The 18153-nt window shown below is 35.7% G+C and overlaps 3 protein-coding genes across 8 annotated transcripts; 1 reads left to right on the top strand and 2 right to left on the bottom strand.

The window, feature by feature from the left end:
* Window positions 1–3016: 3016 nt before the first annotated feature.
* On the top strand, window positions 3017–3991 carry LOC117126264. Its single transcript, XM_033274101.1, has 2 exons — window positions 3017–3629; window positions 3718–3991. Exons 1-2 carry the CDS (start codon window positions 3066–3068, stop codon window positions 3928–3930), a joined length of 777 nt encoding a protein of 258 aa, XP_033129992.1. The 5' UTR covers window positions 3017–3065; the 3' UTR covers window positions 3931–3991.
* Window positions 3992–5769: 1778 nt separating this feature from the next.
* On the bottom strand, window positions 5770–18113 carry LOC103873712. Of its 4 annotated transcripts, XM_033274068.1 has the most exons (7): window positions 16609–18113; window positions 16233–16442; window positions 16016–16148; window positions 15489–15532; window positions 14567–15354; window positions 14383–14494; window positions 13516–14288 (listed from the first exon to the last, which is right to left on the bottom strand). In XM_033274068.1, exons 5-7 carry the CDS (start codon window positions 15284–15286, stop codon window positions 13765–13767), a joined length of 1356 nt encoding a protein of 451 aa, XP_033129959.1. In that variant the 5' UTR covers window positions 15287–15354; window positions 15489–15532; window positions 16016–16148; window positions 16233–16442; window positions 16609–18113; the 3' UTR covers window positions 13516–13764. The 4 variants fall into 4 exon arrangements, 3 of the variants coding, with proteins under 3 accessions (XP_033129959.1, XP_033129958.1, XP_009150352.3); XM_033274067.1 differs by having other exon boundaries at window positions 16233–18113; XM_009152104.3 differs by lacking the exons at window positions 16016–16148; window positions 16233–16442; window positions 16609–18113 and adding an exon at window positions 15763–15973.
* LOC103873614 lies at window positions 12569–13502 on the bottom strand. Of its 3 annotated transcripts, none has more exons than XM_033274114.1 (3): window positions 13390–13502; window positions 13202–13320; window positions 12569–13121 (listed from the first exon to the last, which is right to left on the bottom strand). In XM_033274114.1, exons 1-3 carry the CDS (start codon window positions 13472–13474, stop codon window positions 12870–12872), a joined length of 456 nt encoding a protein of 151 aa, XP_033130005.1. In that variant the 5' UTR covers window positions 13475–13502; the 3' UTR covers window positions 12569–12869. The 3 variants fall into 3 exon arrangements, with proteins under 3 accessions (XP_033130005.1, XP_033130007.1, XP_033130006.1); XM_033274116.1 differs by having other exon boundaries at window positions 12569–13106; window positions 13390–13498; XM_033274115.1 differs by having other exon boundaries at window positions 12569–13109; window positions 13390–13498.
* Window positions 18114–18153: the final 40 nt, after the last annotated feature.

Genomic DNA, 18153 nt, shown 5'->3' on the forward strand with positions numbered 1-18153 from the left:
ATATCAAATCGAGATCTAAAAAACTTGCATATCAAAAAACGTTCAAATGGCTTAAAAACATAGAAAATGAGTAGAATATTAGATAAATCTACTTTTATAGAACACACAAAAATACATATCTAAAATTAATATATCTACTTTTAAATGAGTGGAAGATGAGAGCCATCTGATTAAAAACCTGCAAAAAAAGATAGATTAGTGAGAAAGAAATGAGACAAAACTGAAAAATTCATATAAAGTTTGGTGTTTTCAAGTCAAAGAGATTAGAATGGGTTTGAAGAGTTTTAGTTTGGGAAAAAAATTAAGAACTTTATACAACAAAAAGGTACCAAATGAAGAAAAATCAGACATAAAACTTACCAAAACGCTCAGATCTGTTATGAAAGGGAAAGACATGAGAGAAGACTCCATCAGACGACTTCCAGGAAGTCCAGACGACTTCCAGGAAGTATAGACGACCTCCTGGAAGTCGTCTGGAAGACTTCCTGGAAGTCGTCTAGCGCATTATATTTTAGACGACTAACAGGTAAGTCGCCCCAGACGTCTTCCAGATCTGAAAAACCTGCATATACAAATCTAGATCTGAAAAATCTGCATATCCAAAAACGTTCAAATGCCTTAAAATAGAGAAAATTAGTGGAAGATTAGATAAATCTACCATTATAGAACACACAAACATACATATCTAAAATTGATAGATCTACCTTTAAATGAGTGGAAGATGAGAACCATTTGATTTAAAACGTGCAAAAACAAGATAAATTAGTGAGAAGGACATGAGACAAAAACAATAAATTGATATAAAGCTTAGTGTTTATAAGTTCAAAGAGTTTAGAGAGAGGTTGAAGAGTTTTAGAATGATGAACAATACATTTTTGTTGCCGCCATTTGAGAGAATGAAAGAGAATGTGTAATTTTTTTCATTATATAGGGAGACAAAAAATCCAATTAGGTTAAATATTTTTGATTCAGACGACTTCTTATACGACTTACTTGTAAGTCATCCAGAAGACTTTAATATTTTTAGCAGGAAACTAAAATAGAAGACTTCCTAGATGACTTACAAGTAAGTCGTCTGGTTTAAATTATTTAAGCGGGAAAATAATTTTTTTAAAAATTTTAGGCGGGAATATGTGGACGACTGAAATATAAGTCCTCTGGGTAAAATTATTCACCAGACTACTGAAATATAAGTCGTCCACACCCTAAACATAATCTATAAACTTAATTATCTAATTAAACACTTCATAAAATCAAATCAAACTTGAAAAGTGTTTACTATACACAAAAATAAATACATATAGGTGAAAAATAATTTTTGAAAAAAACATATCAGCTTTCTAAAATCTAACCCTAAGAATACATACAATACTACAACATATGTTTGTCAAACCCCTAAACCAAAGAATATCATGATTCACTACTTCCACTCATCTATCTTGAAAACAAATCAATTTTATCATATCTTAATTTATATCACTTAAAACTGTTTATAATTACATGATTTTTATTTTTCACTCATCAAAATATTTTTTACAAAATTTATACATTATTTTTAAGATAAACTGGTATTAGACGACTTACAAGTAAGTCGTCTAGACTACTTCCAACTTCTCAGACGACTCAGACGACTCAAACGACTTACTAGGGCTATGTTCGTAAAATAGCTTCTGTTTTTTTGTTTGGTCACAAGGGACTTGATTGTAATTTCAAAATGCTTTTAGGTTAGTTTTGCATTTGATTCAAGTTTGGGTATAGGTTTGGGGTTAAAATCAAGTTGTGGGTTAGTTTTCGCAAATTTCCCTAATTGTTTTGTGTAATTTTTCTTGTTAATTATTTGGTTTATATTATAATCAGTTTAAATTTGTTGTTAACAATTAGTGTTATGCATTTATCTTTAGATAACATATATTTTGAACACTTTTCTTAATTATTATTGTTTATTATATTTATTGTACAATGTATAATGTTTATATATATATATATGTGTATGTATATATATGTAGTGTTTATTATTGAATTATTATGTTACTTAAATAAATGATATACGCATTATTTAGGAAATATAAATGAAATAATTCATTAATTATATTGATTTATTGTTGATTGAAATGTTTTCTAGTATTTAAACATGTAAAAATCAGTTTTATTTATTTTCTTTGTTTTATAAATTATTTGAATCTTTCAATTATTTAATTTATCTAAATAATTTGGAAGAAAATTGTTATAAATTATTAAAAAATGATATCTAATATTTTATATTACTTGGACACAAGATTTATTATATTGTTATTTGGAAACATGGATAGTAGTATAAAGAAATGTTTAGAAACATGGATAGTAGTATAAAGAAAGGGGAATTTGCCAAAACTAACCTGCAACTTGATTTTAACCCCAAACATATACCCAAACTTGAATCAAATGCAAAACTAACCTAAAAGCCTTGTGAAATTACTGTCCAGCCCCTTGTGACCAAACAAAAAAACATAAGCCATTTTTACGAAAATAGCCCCAGTAAGTCGTCTGAGATATTGGAAGTAGTAGGCCTGGGCGTTTATAACGGGTCCCGAAAACCGAACCTCTAACCGAACCGAAAAACCGGTGTCGGATCGGTAACGGTACTGAGGAAAAACACCTATTGGGCTTTGTAATATCAAATGTTCGGAGGACGGGTCGGATCGGTAATAAACCATTATCCGAATCAAAAACCGGACATAACCGACTTTAATGAAAGCTCGTGTACATATGTGTCTCCTCGATTATATCTCACCATTTCCTCGGTTACATCTCGTCGGCTCCTCTTCTCTTCGGCGGTGGAACCCTAGTTCCCACAAAAGCTCCTCGATTCAACCCCGTAATCACTGCAAAATGGCCACTATAAATCATATGTTCTCTCCATTCGACTGCATCATATCTTTCCAGCAATCAATCACAGGTTCTCTTCTTTCTTCTTCTCCTTGGTTCGAATTCTTTCGATGTTATTGTTGTTCTTGTTTAAATATGTTTAGTCTAGGACTAGTTTAATCTTTTAGGAAGAAGCTTACCATTTACTTCAATCGATATCTATGTATACGCTTCTTCTTCATATTGATTTGAAATCGAATTTGGTCTTGACTTGTTCATCTCTTGTCGTTATTTCGTTGAAACAGATGGACTCGACATCATCTCTTGATCGAGAAACCCGTAGCAAAGAAGATGACTTTCAAACTCCGGATAGCAACAAAAGCAAAAGAAAAGAATGTGAAGGAAGTTCTCAACCATCCAAAGTGACTTCTCAACCATCCAAAGTCAAGCGGCTCCTCCCAACAAGATCAGAAGTATGGGAACATTATACAAGAACTAAGGAGGACAAAGACAGGTGTTTATGCAACTATTGCCAGAAGGAATACTCGTGTCTCACCACATCAGGGACCACAAACCTGAAGAAACATCTTGAAATCTGCAAAAACCATCAAGCGTGGTTAGCTAGCAAAAAAGAGAAACAAAAAGGTATTGCTGAAGATGGGAAGCTCAAGACGTGTAAGCTTTCTGAAACTGTGTTTAGAGAAGCCACGAATGAGATGATTCTGTTGGGACAATTTCCTTTAGCGTTTGTTGACAGTGTGGCATGGAAGCATTTCTGTAAAAAGGTATGCATTCCTTAAGTGTAATTTAGCGTTTGCTGTTAATTTTTCAATACAATATTTACATTTATGTCTCTGATTTATATGTTTGTAGGCAATGCTGTACACTCCTCATTCAAGAAGGACCTCATCTAAAGACATCGTAAAGATGTATGTGGAGAAGAAAGAGGCATTGAAGAGATGGTTCTTATGCAATAAGCAACGTGTGTCTGTTACTACAGATATATGGGTTTCTCAAACAACAGGTTATACATTAGAAACATCCATGATTAATTTTTCATTAGCAACAGCTTCCTCCACTTACTAACATTGTATAATTTTTCTTTGTAGGTGCTAGTTACATGGTGATCACAGTGCATTACATTGATGCTTTGTGGCGCTTGAAGAAACTGATCATAGGCTTCAAGCACATCACGGATCACAAAGGTCAGACTATAGCTACTGTTTTGCTAGATTGCTTGGCTGAATGGGGAATTGAGAAGGTCTTCTGTATTACTGTTGATAATGCTACTGTGAATAGTTCAGCGTTAAGAAAGTTTCATACTGCGTTTGCCTTAGTGTCTGAGCAGTCTCTTGTCTTAGATGGTGAGTTCTTGCACATGAGGTGTAGTGCTCACATAATAAACTTGATTGTGAGGGATGGAATGGCAGAGATAGACCAGAATGTGGCTGCTATCCGTAATGCTATCGCCTATGTCAGATCACATACAAATAGGCTGAGGTCTTTTGAGCTAAAGGTTGACTCGGGGAAGATCACAAGAGGAAGCTTGCCTTTGGACGTCAAGACAAGGTGGAATTCAACATATCTGATGTTGACAACAGCGCTGAAATTCAAGGTTGCGTTCGACAAGATGGAGGCAGAAGACATGTTGTACAACGACTACTTCAGTGAGTTAGAGAATGGTTCTACAAGGGTTGGTCCTCCTCATCATACGGACTGGGATGCAGTGGAGAAACTGTGTCGGTATCAGCCTCAAATTCTCTCAATGCGCACAAGTGTTATGGCGAGATAGTAACCATTGCAACAAATCTGATGGCACTCATCGAGAGCTATGATTCTGAGTTGAAGTCGAAGGCAACAGAAATGTACAAGAAGTTCGACAAGTATTGGGATGGTCTCAAGAACTTGAACAAAATGCTAATGGTTGCGACTGTCTTTGATCCCACCAAGAAGTTGGAGCTTGCAAAGATGTGCTTTGAGGAATTGTATGGATTAGACACTGTCGAGTACAAGGAGGTGTACGAGTCCTTGATTACCGTCTTCAGAAGTCTGTTCAAAGAATACAGTGCAAGACATCGTTTTGATCCAGATGATCAATCATCTCAGCCTAGCAACAAATCTCAGTCTTCTCGAGAGCTGTCTAGCAACATTGAGATAGTGGATGATTGTGCTGGTTATAAGAGGATTGATGTGAGATACAAGAAGAAGCTGAACGAGATTGGGGTTAGAGAGAAAAGGGATGAATTGGAGACTTACCTCAGAGAGAGTGTGGAGAACCCGGAGTTGATGGTTGGAATGGTTATGATGTGCTGTCGTGGTGGAGGACGAACTCAACCAGATTTCCAGTGTTGTCTGAGATTGCTAGAGATGTTTTAGCAATGCAAGTGTCATCAGTTACTTCAGAGAGTGCCTTTAGCACCAGTGGGAGGATTCTAGAGCCACACAGGAGTTGTCTTACACATTTTATGGTTGAGGTTTTAATGTGTTCAGAGCAGTGGATGAAACAAGATCTTGAGGTGGAGACACGACAGCCTTCAAATGCACAAGTTCTTGTTGATCTTGAAGAGGATGACAAACTTGAAAGAGGTAAAAATATTAGTTCTTACTTCAATCTTTCTTATTGCTTACAATATAAACGTACATTTTAAACATTGTTTCTAACTTCCATTTTGCAGAGAATGAAGATGCAGCAATGTTGGAGTAAGAAGGCCAGCCGGTCACCAAGAAGAAGATTGTCTTTATGTTTGAAACTTGAACGATTTGCACTTGTTTTTTTAGTACCTTGTTATGCCTTTGTTTTCATTTTGGTTCTTATGTTCTTGTTGTGTTCAAAACTTAAGTATCTTTGAATTTGGTTGTTATTTGAACGAGATGAATTTTATTTCAGTTTCGGATGTTTAAGTTTGTTAAGTTATTTTTGGGTACTTTTTTTTTCTTTCGGTTGCTTTGGTTACAATAAACCGGACTCGAACCGAAACCATTTATACTTCGGGTTTTCACGGATCTTGAAATCATCCTCCGAACCGAACCGATCCCGAAGAGTTCCGAACCGAGAATGTACCGAAAAATCAAATAAACCGAATGGTGTTTATATCCTTAGATCCGAAAGACCGATAACCCGTTTCACCCAATCCGAACCCGAATGGTACACCGAACGCCCAGGCCTAGGAAGTATTGGTACCAGTTTACCTTAAAAATAATTTATAAATTTTGTAAAAAATACTTTGATGAGTGAAAAATAAAAATCATGTAATTATAAACAGTTTTAAGTAATATAAATTAAGATATGATAACATTGATTTGTTTTGAAGATAGATAAGTGGAAGTAGTGAATCATGATATTCTTTGGTTTAGGGGTTTGGCAAACATATGTTGTAGTATATATGTATTATTAAGGTTAGATTTTGGAAAGCTGAAATGTTTTTTTGAAAAATTAATTTTCACATGTATGTGTTTATTTTTGTGTATAGTAAACACTTTTCAAGTTTAATTTGATTTTATGAAGTGTTTAATTAGATAATTAAGTTTAGGGGTTATGTTTAGGGTGTGGACGACTTATATTTCAATCGTCTGGTGAATAATATTACGCATACGGCTTATAATTCAGTCGTCCAAATATTTCCGCCTAAAATTTTTAAGAAAATTAATTTTCCGCTTAAATAATTTAAACCAGACGACTTACTTGTAAGTCATCTAGGAAGTCTTCTATTTTAGTTTCCCGCTAAAAATATTTTAGATTCCCGCTAAAAATATTAAAGTCTTCTCGGTGACTTACAAGTAAGTCGTCTAGGAAGTCGTCTAAATCAAAAATATTTAACCTAATTGGATTTTTTGTCTCCCTATATAAAGAAAAAATTACACATTCTCTTTCATTCTCTCAAATGGCTACAACAAAAATGTAATGTTAATCATTCTAAAACTTTTCAACCTCTCTCTAATCTCTTTGAGCTTATAAACATTAAGGTTTATATCAATTTATTGTTTGTGTCTCATTTCTTTCTCACTAATGTATCTTGTTTTTGCATGTTTTTAATCAGATGGTTCTCATATTCCACTCATTTAAAGGTAGATCTATCAATTTTAGATATGTATTTTTGTGTGTTCAATAATGTTAGATTTATCTAATCTTCCACTAATTTTCTCTGATTTAAGTCATTTGAACGTTTTTGGATATGCAGGTTTTTCAGATCTGGATTTGGATATGCAGGTTTTTCAGATCTGGAAGACGTCTGGGACGACTTACCTGTTAGTCATCTAAAATATAATGCGCTAGACGACTTCCAAGAGGTCGTCTGGACTTCTTGGAAATCGTCTGACGGAGTCTTTCTCCCATGTCTCTCTCTTTTATATAATAGATCTGAGCGTTTTGATAAGTTTTTATGTTTGATTTTTCTTCATTTGGTAACTTTCTGTTGTATAAAATCTTACTTTTTTTCTAAACTAAAACTCTTCAAACCCACTATAATCTCTTTGACTTGAAAATACCAAACTTTATATGATTTTTTCATTTTTGTCTCATGTATTTCTCACTAATCTATCTTTTTTGACAGGTTTTTAAGTGGGCCTTAGTGAATTTTTAACTATTAAAATTAAGATCAGAGACTTTGTTAAGAGACACTTAATAATAATGGTTTATTGGTAGTTTCTTAATAAAAGTTCTTAACAATAAAAATGATTGAACAAATTCTCAAATGTTTGATCGAAAGTTTGATCAAAATATTGATCAAAAATTGTGATGAGAAGAGGAAGCCATCCAAGATTTGTTTTAGATTCTTGTTTATAAAATATAAATTGTTTCAGATATGGAAACAGAAGGGAAAGAACGTGAGATGAAAGATAGAGAGGATGGAGATAAAACTTGAGATGAAAGATAGAGAGGATGAGTGTGTCTCGCGAATACATACAGACACAAGACTATAACACCTGACCTCTATCTCCTGATACAAGACTACAAGACTATGAAACAAGTACATTTTAAACAAACTGCTTATTGGCTCAGCAATATTTTCCTTCGTCATGACATCTGCATGTTTAATTAAACATAACTAACTTTAAACCGTACTCATCCTCTCTGCATCTAATAGTGCCAATATCACACTGCCTTGGACTATACTAAATTGATCAATTTCATTAAAAAATAAAGAAATCTAAAATCTCTCTAATACATTCCTTATTCTAAGAGTTTAGCTATCATTTATTTATAGTTATTATACATTCGTCGTCTAAGATTTTTTAAGTTTCTGTTATATGGGTCCGAGCTGTGCTTAAAATGGCGCATGGCGCACCAAGGCGAGACGTACCGAGCCTTGCGCCTCGCGCCATGGCGCAATATGGCGCTCGCCTTGAAGAACATTTTAGTTACGTCATTTTAGTTACGTCTTGTTTTGTTTTGTATTGTAGAAGAAACGTAGAAAACACTTATGCAATGATTGATACACTATATTTAAATAAGATGCAAGCTTTATTATTTGAAGATAAGTTAAACGAAAACAAAATTATTCAAAAAGATAATCCAAAAACAAAGTCTCAAATGTAGAAACCAAAAGATAATATCATAATAAATAACTCAAAACCAATACCTAAAATTCATCTTCAGAAACACCATTATTATCATCTTCATCATCGTACTCAACATCCTCATACCCAAGGTCATCTTCATCTAAATCTTCTTCCAACTCATCTTCTTCATCAACCAATCAACCACTCATTCCTGTCATCAATTTCATCCAAAAGAATAGGATCTCTGGTGGCATACAAACTTCTCAAGCTTCTGCGTTTTAGAGCTCTGTTGTACTTCACAAAAACCATGTTGTTCACACTACAAGAAAACAGCAGCATACTAAGGGAAAAAATCGTCGGTATGTCGTCGGAATAACAGTATTCCGACGACATACCGATGAAACAATCCCTCGGAAAAAACTCCTCGGAAATTCATTATTCCTCGGAAATCCCTCGGAAATTTCCGACGCAATTCCGAGGAAACAAATTTCTGAGGAAACTCCGAGGACAACCAGTTCGTCGGAAAAGTCCTCAGAATATACCGAGGGAGGACTTCCTCGGAATATTTCAATGGATTTTCTGATGGTCCAATCCTCGGAAGTTCCGACGAGACGTTCCTCGGAATTTTCATCGGGAATTTCCGAGGAACGTAGTCGTCGGAAATTTCCGAGGGTGCATTTCCTCGGAATTCGAAAAAATTAATTTTTAAAAAAAAATTAATTTTTTTTTAAATTAAAATTTTTGAAATTTAAATTCGAAAATATAAAATTAAAATTGAAAACATATTAGATAATATTCAAAGTTGTAAAAATAAAAATAAAACGTTCCGAGTTTTTGAAAAAAAAAAAAACTACGGGTCTTGAATGTTCGGGAACACCTCGTTCGGGTACATCCTCTTCATCATCTCCATCATTTCCTCGTTCAGCTTCTTTTGTGTCTCAAAGCCCGCTTGTTGAGCTGCCATCTGGGTCTCCAACGCAGATATGCGATCATCCTTGTCCTTCAGCTGAGCCGTAAGTACTTCTAGATCAACATAGGGCGGTGGTGCAGAAGAAGGAGCAGCCGACCGGGAGCGACGACCCAAACCGACCAAACGTCCCTTCTTCTTTGGAACCAACTGAAATATTAAATAGCCAAATTTAAATAATATAAAAAGATGATAAAATAAAAATCAAGAAATAAATGAATTGAACTTTAAAAAAAAAAAGAACTTACCGATTCAACGATTTCGTTGATTCGAACCCGGGACAAGTTGCTCGAACCGCCGAATCGTCATCATCGGTCTGAAGCTGAGACACTTCGTCATACACCTGAGTTTGGACCAGGCTGACCACGTCCCTCACAAGACCATCATCAATCTGACCGGTCTTCTTGTTGGTATACGCCCTTTTCATTAGGGCGAGATCATCAACCGGCTCGCCCTCATTTTCTTCCGCCTTGAAAAAAACATAAATTAAACAAACATTAGAAATTTGAAGAAATGCACAAAAAATAAAATTATGAAACTTAAATAATTGAAGAAAAAGCGGTTGAACTTACCATGCGATCCCCCAGAGTGGCAATAGATTGAGCACCCAAGTTATGCTTGTAGATGCCCTTTCCTTTTACGCACCCAAATGACTGCGCTCCTGCTCAGTAAGTCGACGGTCCTTTGGTTTTCCGCTAAGTCGTCCAACGTCTGTAAAATGTCTGGAACCGTAACATGATATGTTGCCCGTTCGCCTCTATCATCATGCCGAGCAGGTCTTCTGTTTTTGGTCTGAACTTCTGCTGGAAAGTAGTACTCGGCAAAGTTTGAAGTTTCTTCATTGATCATTTGTGCGACTATAGAACCTTCCACCCTACTTAAATTTTTCACCATCTTCTTCAAATGGAACATATACTGCTCATACAGATACATCCATCTATACTGCACAGGACCACCAAGTTCCAATTCTCTTACCAGGTGAATAACAAGATGCTCCATAACATCAAAAAATGAGGGAGAAAATATCTTCTCAAGGTTGCACTGAATCACGGCTATGTTAGTCTTCAAATTTTCAATACTTTAAAGAGTCACTGATCTCGTGCATAAATCGCGGAAGAAACCACTTATCCCTGAATAACAAGATGCTCCATAACATCAAAAAATGAGGGAGAAAATATCTTCTCAAGGTTGCACTGAATCACGGCTATGTTAGTCTTCAAATTTTCAATACTTTCAAGAGTCACTGATCTCGTGCATAAATCGCGGAAGAAACCACTTATCCCTGCAATTGCTTCATGAACATTTCGTGGTAATAGTTCCTTGAAGGCAAACGGAAGGAGGCGCTGCATCATTACATGGCAATCGTGGCTTTTCAAGCCAGTAAACTTTCCTTCCTTTCTGTCGATACAGTTACGCAAATTAGATGCATAACCGTCTGGAAATTCCACATCTTTTGAAATCCAATAAAAGAACGCATCCTTTCCCGCTGCATCAAGTCGGTATATGGGAAAAGGAGCCCTACCATTCTCATCAACATGAAGTTCTGAACGAGCACATATATCGACTAAATCCAGTCTTGACTTCAAATTATCCTTTGTTTTACCTTGAACATTAAGGATCGTGTTCATGAGATTGTCAAAAAAGTTCTTCTCAATATGCATAACATCTAAATTATGCCTTAGTAGATGATCCTCCGAGTATGGCAGATTCCAGAAAATACTTTTTTTGTGCCAGTTATGTAGGTCTCCAACACCATCTACCGGAAAACGCTTATGTCCACCGACGTCTGGCGTCCTTTCTGCACCAAAATCTCTAAGTTGTGTCTTCAAATCTTTCCCACAAATTTCCAGAGGTGGACTGTCAAACACCCTCTTGTTCTTCGTAAACAAATTCTTACTTCTACGATATGGATGATCTGGTGGTAGGAATCTCCTGTGACAGTCAAACAACATGTTTTCCTTCCGTGTTTTAGTTGGAAAACATCAGTGTTATCTTGACAATATGGACATGATAGTCTTCCATGCGTTGTCCATCCAGATAACATACCATATGCTGGAAAATCACTTATTGTCCACATTAGTACTGCCCGCATTTGAAAGTTTTCTTTATACGAAACATCGTATGTTTCAGCACCTTGACCCATAGTTGTTGCAACTCATATATTAGTGGCTGAAGAAACACATCAAGTGATCTCTTAGGATGCTCTGGTCCGGGAACGAGAATCGAGAGAAACAAAAACTCTCGTCGCAAGCACAAGTTTGGGGGTAGGTTGTATGGTGTAAGAATGACTGGCCATAGAGAATACTGTCTTCCACTCTTGCCAAACGGGCTGAAACCATCAGTACATAATCCAAGGTAGACATTTCTTCTCTCATACGCAAAGTCGGGATACTTTGATTGGAAATGCTTCCACGCTTTTGCATCTGAAGGATGTCTGATCTCACCATTTGTTGAGTGCTCCGCATGCCATCTCATTGGTTGCGCTGTGCGTTCAGACAGATACAACCTCTGCAACCTTTCCGTCAAAGACAAATACCACATCCTTTTATATGGCACTGGAACTCTTCCACTCGTATCTTTATAACGAGGCTTCCCACAAAATTTGCATGAAACCCGCTGTTCATCCGCCCTCCAATAAATCATGCAGTTGTCTCTGCATACATCTATTACCTGATACGATAAACCAAGACCAGCTACGAGTTTCTGAACCTCGTAGTATGAACCAGGAGCTACATTATCTTCGGGTAGAATACTTTTTACATAATCAGCAATCGCATCCACACAGTTTTCAGCCAAATTATAATCCGTTTTAATGCCCATCAATCTTGTAGCAGATGATAAAGCTGAATGACCATCTCTGCAACCTTCGTACAATGGTTGCTTTCCAGCATCCAACATATCATAAAATCTCCTAGCTTCTGCATTGGGTAAATCTTCCCCTCTAAAATGATCATTTACCATCTGCTCAGTACCTACACCATAATCTACATCCGTTCTAATTGGTTCTTCTAATCTAACCGCTGGCTGAGGTTCGCTAGTACTACCATGTTCATAATCAGTTTCCCCATGATGATACTAAATTTTGTAACTTCGTGTAAACCCACTCAAATATAGATGAGTCCAAACATCCCACTCTTTAATAACCTTTTTATTTTTACAATTAGAGCAAGGACATCTTAACATACGTGTTTTTGCTTCCGGTTGTCGGTGAACTAACCTCATGAATTCGGTTATACCTCGTTGGTATTCTTCCGTAAGCAATCTCGTGTTCGGATCCAAATGAGGTCGATCGATCCAAGAACGAAAATAATTTGAAGAAGACATGTTTTTTATGAATCAAATTCGTGTGTAAAGAGAGTGAGAGGGAGGATGAAGATATGGAGTGAATGAAGAGGAAGAGGGGTGCTTGTATTTATAGTTGAAATCCTGCCGACTGACCGAGGAAATTCCGATGGAATTCTGATGCCAACAGCTAGTTCGTCGGAATTTCCTTAGAATTTTTAAAATCCCCCAACGGCTCTCCAACGGCTCTCTAACGTCTATAATATTTTCTCGGAATTCATCGGTTTTTTCCGAGGAATAGAATTTTCCTCGGTATTCCATAAGAATATTCCGACGGAATGATATTTCCTCGGAATTCTGTCGGTATATTCCGAGGAAACCAAATTTTGTGTTTCCTCGGAATATCCTCGGAAATTCCTCGGGATTTTCCGAGGATTTCATTTTCCGTCGGAATATCCATCAGAATACCGCTGTTTTCTTGTAGTGTCAGCCGATGTTGTGCTAGGCGATTTCTCTTCTTTGTATGAAGCTGTTACAAATCAAGTTTAAAATTTATAAGTTAAAAAAATCACCTACAAATATACAATAAAGGTGATTAAAAAGACTTACAAGTTGGAAAACACTCCAATTTATTTCACAACCAGTAGCACTACAAGTCAGACTAAGGATCTTAACAGCAAAGCTTCTCAAATTTGGAGCAGAAGATCCATAACAAGACCACCATTCAGCTATTAAAAAAAAAAAAATTGTTAGTATTTATATAGATCAATTATTTAAAAGATTCAAATTTGTGTTACCTGGTGCTTTGATATTTCTTTTCCTAATGGCCATGTCGTGGCCGAAAATACCAGAAGCGTCCTTGAAAGAATCCAACTTTGTCATTATCTTGTCTTGAGTCTCTGTATTTGGAACCAACTTATTAATGAAACACAAACAAAACTATCATCTGAAAATGGTGTACCAACCTATTAATACAAAACAAAAACACAATTTAAAAAACCAACCTAGTAATGCAATTATACAAGCTCCCTTCCACTTCGGCGCAACGTACATCATCGTGATATTTGTAATGGATTGAAGGGTTTAGGAAATACCCAGCATCATGCAAAGGATGGTGAAGCTGACACTGCCACCTTTTGTCAATGATCTCAAAGGCTTCTTCGTACTTCTCTTTATTCCAGTTGAAATCCCTTTCGATTGTCTCTTTTGCCCTGTCCATGGCTGCATAAATGTATCCCATATCTGGTTTTTTTCTCTCCATCAACCATCCTAAGTACTTTGACAAGAGGAGTCATAATCTTCAGAGCACGTCGAATATTCTTCCAAAAACTCGCTTGCATAAGATACTGTCTACCTTTTCTTGCTCCAGCTTCTTTGGGCCATTTAGACTCACTCCATTCAGCAGAATTTATCATATCCCTTAAAGGCTTCTGCTGTTTGAGAAACTGAGTCATGGTTATGCAAGAAGTAGCAAACCTTGTTATAGCCAGCCTGTGCAGATTTCTTTGCTTTGTGAATTTCCTCATCATGTTCACAAGAAGGACATGGCTGTAGATATATCCATTCATGAACATGCATTTTTTCATTGCATTCTTCAATGCTGGGATTTCTCCAATGTCTTCCAACATTAGATCAATGCAATGTGCAGCACATGGAGTCCAGTAGAGATGAGGTCTTTTTGTTTGAAGCAATTTTCCTGAATTTAAGTATTTTATATTAGTGTTACAAAAAATATATATCAAATGTTAAAACAAAGATTGGAAATAAATATTGGTTCAGATCATAGATACCAGCTTTTATGTAGTTCTTTGCATTGTCTGTGATGACTTGAACTACATTAGCTTCTCCAATTTCCTCAACCATATCATTTAGCAACTTAAACAACAACGTTGAATCTTTCACCTAAAAAAAATAAAGTGTTAAAACAAAGAAATATAAACTTTGAAATTAAATATTGGTTCAGATCATACGTACCACTTCGGAAACATCTTTTGACTTGATGAAAACAGAACCTTTAGGGGAATTAACTAGGAAGTTGACAATGTCTTTCTTAGCCACTGAATCTCTCCAACCATCAGACATAAGTGAACATCCTTTACTAGCCCACTCCTTCTTGTTATCTTCAATTTGGACAACAGTGTTCTTCACTTCATACATACTTGGTGGTTTCAATCCTGGTCCATATAGCCCAATTGATTGAATCATCTTGTCAAAACTAGGATAGTTGACTACATTGAACGCAAGACCAGCATCCAAAAACCACCTAGTTATATCTCCACATACATTTTCCCTTGCCTCTTTATCACAAGCAGTTCCAAGAGTACTCTTTTGATCTTTCCTTCCTTGCAAAACATCAGGAGGAGGAACAATCACATACATGTCCAGTGGACCTCTAAGTCTCCTCTTCTTAGCATGGACAGACCGTCGCGGCTGACTTTCTTTCCCGCACTCTTCATCATACTCGTCAAGACCTTCTTCTTCTTCTTGGAGAGCCAAGTTACGAGCAGCTATCTCGGCCTCCTTCATCTGCTTGTGTTTGATTAACGCCTCTCTCACATGTGGTGGACATAAAGTACAAGCTTTGGCATTCCTATGATCCCCTCTCAAGTGTTGCTTGAGACGTGAAATTCCAGCGTTGAAATTGTTCTTACAGAATATACACTTCCAAGAGTTGGAATTGTTATTCAACATCATCCCATATTTTCTTCATGGATCAACTTCACGACATGTAGCACTACCCCCAGCCTCATCAAACATTAAAACTGTGATCAAAGTAAAAATAACCATACTGATCATAAGTTATTATCCATAACTAGACTGTGATCACTGACCAAAAATGAGACAGAATGAAGACAAAAAAGAGAACAAAAAAAAATGTAGAGAGTAAAAGACTAACCGTGTGTGTTAACTCCGACCAAAGCAACCGCAGTACGTTCTAATCTGTGACAAAGGAACACTAGAATCTATAAGAAGAATAAGCATAAACGAGATTGGAAAGAGTAGAGACTAGAGAGTTCTAACCTTAAGCAAAAAACCTTGAGATCTATGTTTATGTTTTACGTAACTTCTCTTTTATAAAGCTAGGGTTCTCATTGTTTTTTAGGCGTTTAAGTTTCCCCGGCGGTCAAGTTTTTTTTAAGTCTAGGGTTTAATTATTAATTAAGGCTTACATGGTTTAGATACGGTTTACGTATAATCTCGCCATGTCGCTCGCCTTCGACTTGCTCGCCTTTTCGACAAGGCACCCATGGCGCACGCCTTATGGAACCCACCCTCGCCTAGGTGGTACGTGGTGGCGACAGAGCCATCGCTTGACTGCGCCTTGCGCCATGGCGCCAAAGGCGAGCGCCATTTTAAACACAGGGTCTGAGCCAAAACTACCAAAAGCTAATGGCTTTAGATATTTACAAGAGAAACACGAACCTTCTCCTTTGAGTTTGGTCCAAGCAGCCTCGAGTCCACTACTCAGTTGACCAAACATCTCCGCTCTCACTTCGCTCCTTCTGTATCTTCCATGGCCAACTGTCTTTGATTTCACCCAGCTCCATATCTCCCTCTACTCAACACAGACATCACACACAACATTAACTAACCAAATTGAAAAAAGACAGAAAGAAAGGAAGCAGGATTGAAGCCAAACCGTGGAGGTACCCTTAGAAGAGAGAGAAGCTGAATTGTTAGTGCCAGTGAACGCAGAATGAAACGTCGCCCTACTCGCTCCACTCCTCGTCCGATTCCGAGTACACTGAATTCTATTCACCGAGAAATGGCTCGCAAATTGAAAACTGCAGTTTCTTGAGAATAAGAATCCTTGAACATCACATAAGCAGTACACGCTTGCTCACCAGACCTTATAACAACAACACAACAGAGATTCATCATTCTGATTTTCAATCAAGAAACCAAATTTTTTTTTTGAAATTTCAATTCTGGATTGAAAATTTTGCATCAGGAACATCAAATCGTTGATTCGCACATCGTATTACTATAGATCTAGAGAAGAGATACGAGCTTACCTGTTGTTTGACCAAAGAGAAGCTTGAAACCGAGAGGAGACAATAGTGGAGAAGACGATGGAGGATAAGAGTAAGAAGAGATGTAACGACGATTAGAGCGAGACCAACCGATAGAGCCCGCCACTGAATCACCTTTCGCAGGAGAGAAGAGAAACCCAAGGACAGAGAGAAAAAAAATTCACCGTCGAGACGACACCGCTCCTTTCCTCCCAGTAGTAATGCGACACGTGGCAGCTAAGACCCGTCCCTTCGTGCTCCTAATTAAGGGGCGTCTCCTGCTTTAATCACATTTTTTTCTTTTATTTTAATTCTCATTTATGCTAACAACCCCTCTTAAGAGGCACCAATAAACATGCTCTAAGCTTTGCTTGTATAATTTTCTCTCTTATGCTTTTAATTGAAAACTTTTTATCAAAAAAAAAAAAAATTTAACCAAATTGATTTTTTTGTCTCCTATATATAGAAAATTTACACATTTTTTCCCTTTAAAATTTTTCAACTTCTCTTTAATATTTTTGAACTTGTTATCAATTTGTCATTTTTGTGTCATGTACTTCTCACTAATTTATCTTGTTTTTGTAGGTTTTTAATTACATGGTTCTTATCTTCCAATCTTTTAAAGGTAGATCTATAAATTTTGGTTATGTGTTTTTCTGTTTTATATGTTAGATTCTAAAAAGTTATATATTCAACATAATGTGACTATTTTATTTATTATTTAAACATAAAATTTATTTTTGATTTTTTTCTCTCTTTTGAAGACCTTTGAAAGTTTTTGGATATGTAGATTTTTCAGATCTAAGTCAGGCTTTTGCGAAGTGACAGATAATTAAATACACATATTAAGAAAAAAATAGATACTCTTTCTGTTTCAAAAAATGTAAGTTTTAATATTAAATATTGAATATTGATACATTAATTTATAATAAACTATATCCCAAAACTTTCTACCAATAGAATTCTGGATAGCATAATTTGTTTTTAAAGTTTACATTTACCAATGTAATGAAAACTAGATTTGGATCCGCACAACCGTGCGGGTATTAATTTTCATGTTTATATATATTTTACATAATTAGAATATATTTTTTAAGTTACTTATATATTTGAATGTTTAAATATAATTATTTTAAATATACCAATTTGATAGTTTTCATGCTGTAAGTTAATTGATATTTCAAATCATCACATATATTTGATATTTTTATTATATATTTTTTAAAATTATTTTTATTCAATTATTATGATCATGATCTGTCATTCAAAGCGCTGGATTTCCTCTATCAATATTCTTTTTATGTTTATTCATTTAAGATAATAACTATATATATATATATCTATATAAAGTTTAATATAAGTTAATTTTATATATGAATTATCTAATTTACTAATGTTAACCCGTTCTACCAACATATTATATTTATAGCATAAATGTTTAATGTTTGTGAAAATAAAATATATTAATTTATCAGTTTAAAATAATTTTATCATATTTAGTTAAATACAATTTTTTATTTTAAAATGATATACATAACTATAAAATAG

This window comes from Brassica rapa, chromosome A06 (assembly GCF_000309985.2).
Source record: "Brassica rapa cultivar Chiifu-401-42 chromosome A06, CAAS_Brap_v3.01, whole genome shotgun sequence".
NCBI classification, from domain to species: domain Eukaryota; kingdom Viridiplantae; phylum Streptophyta; class Magnoliopsida; order Brassicales; family Brassicaceae; genus Brassica; species Brassica rapa.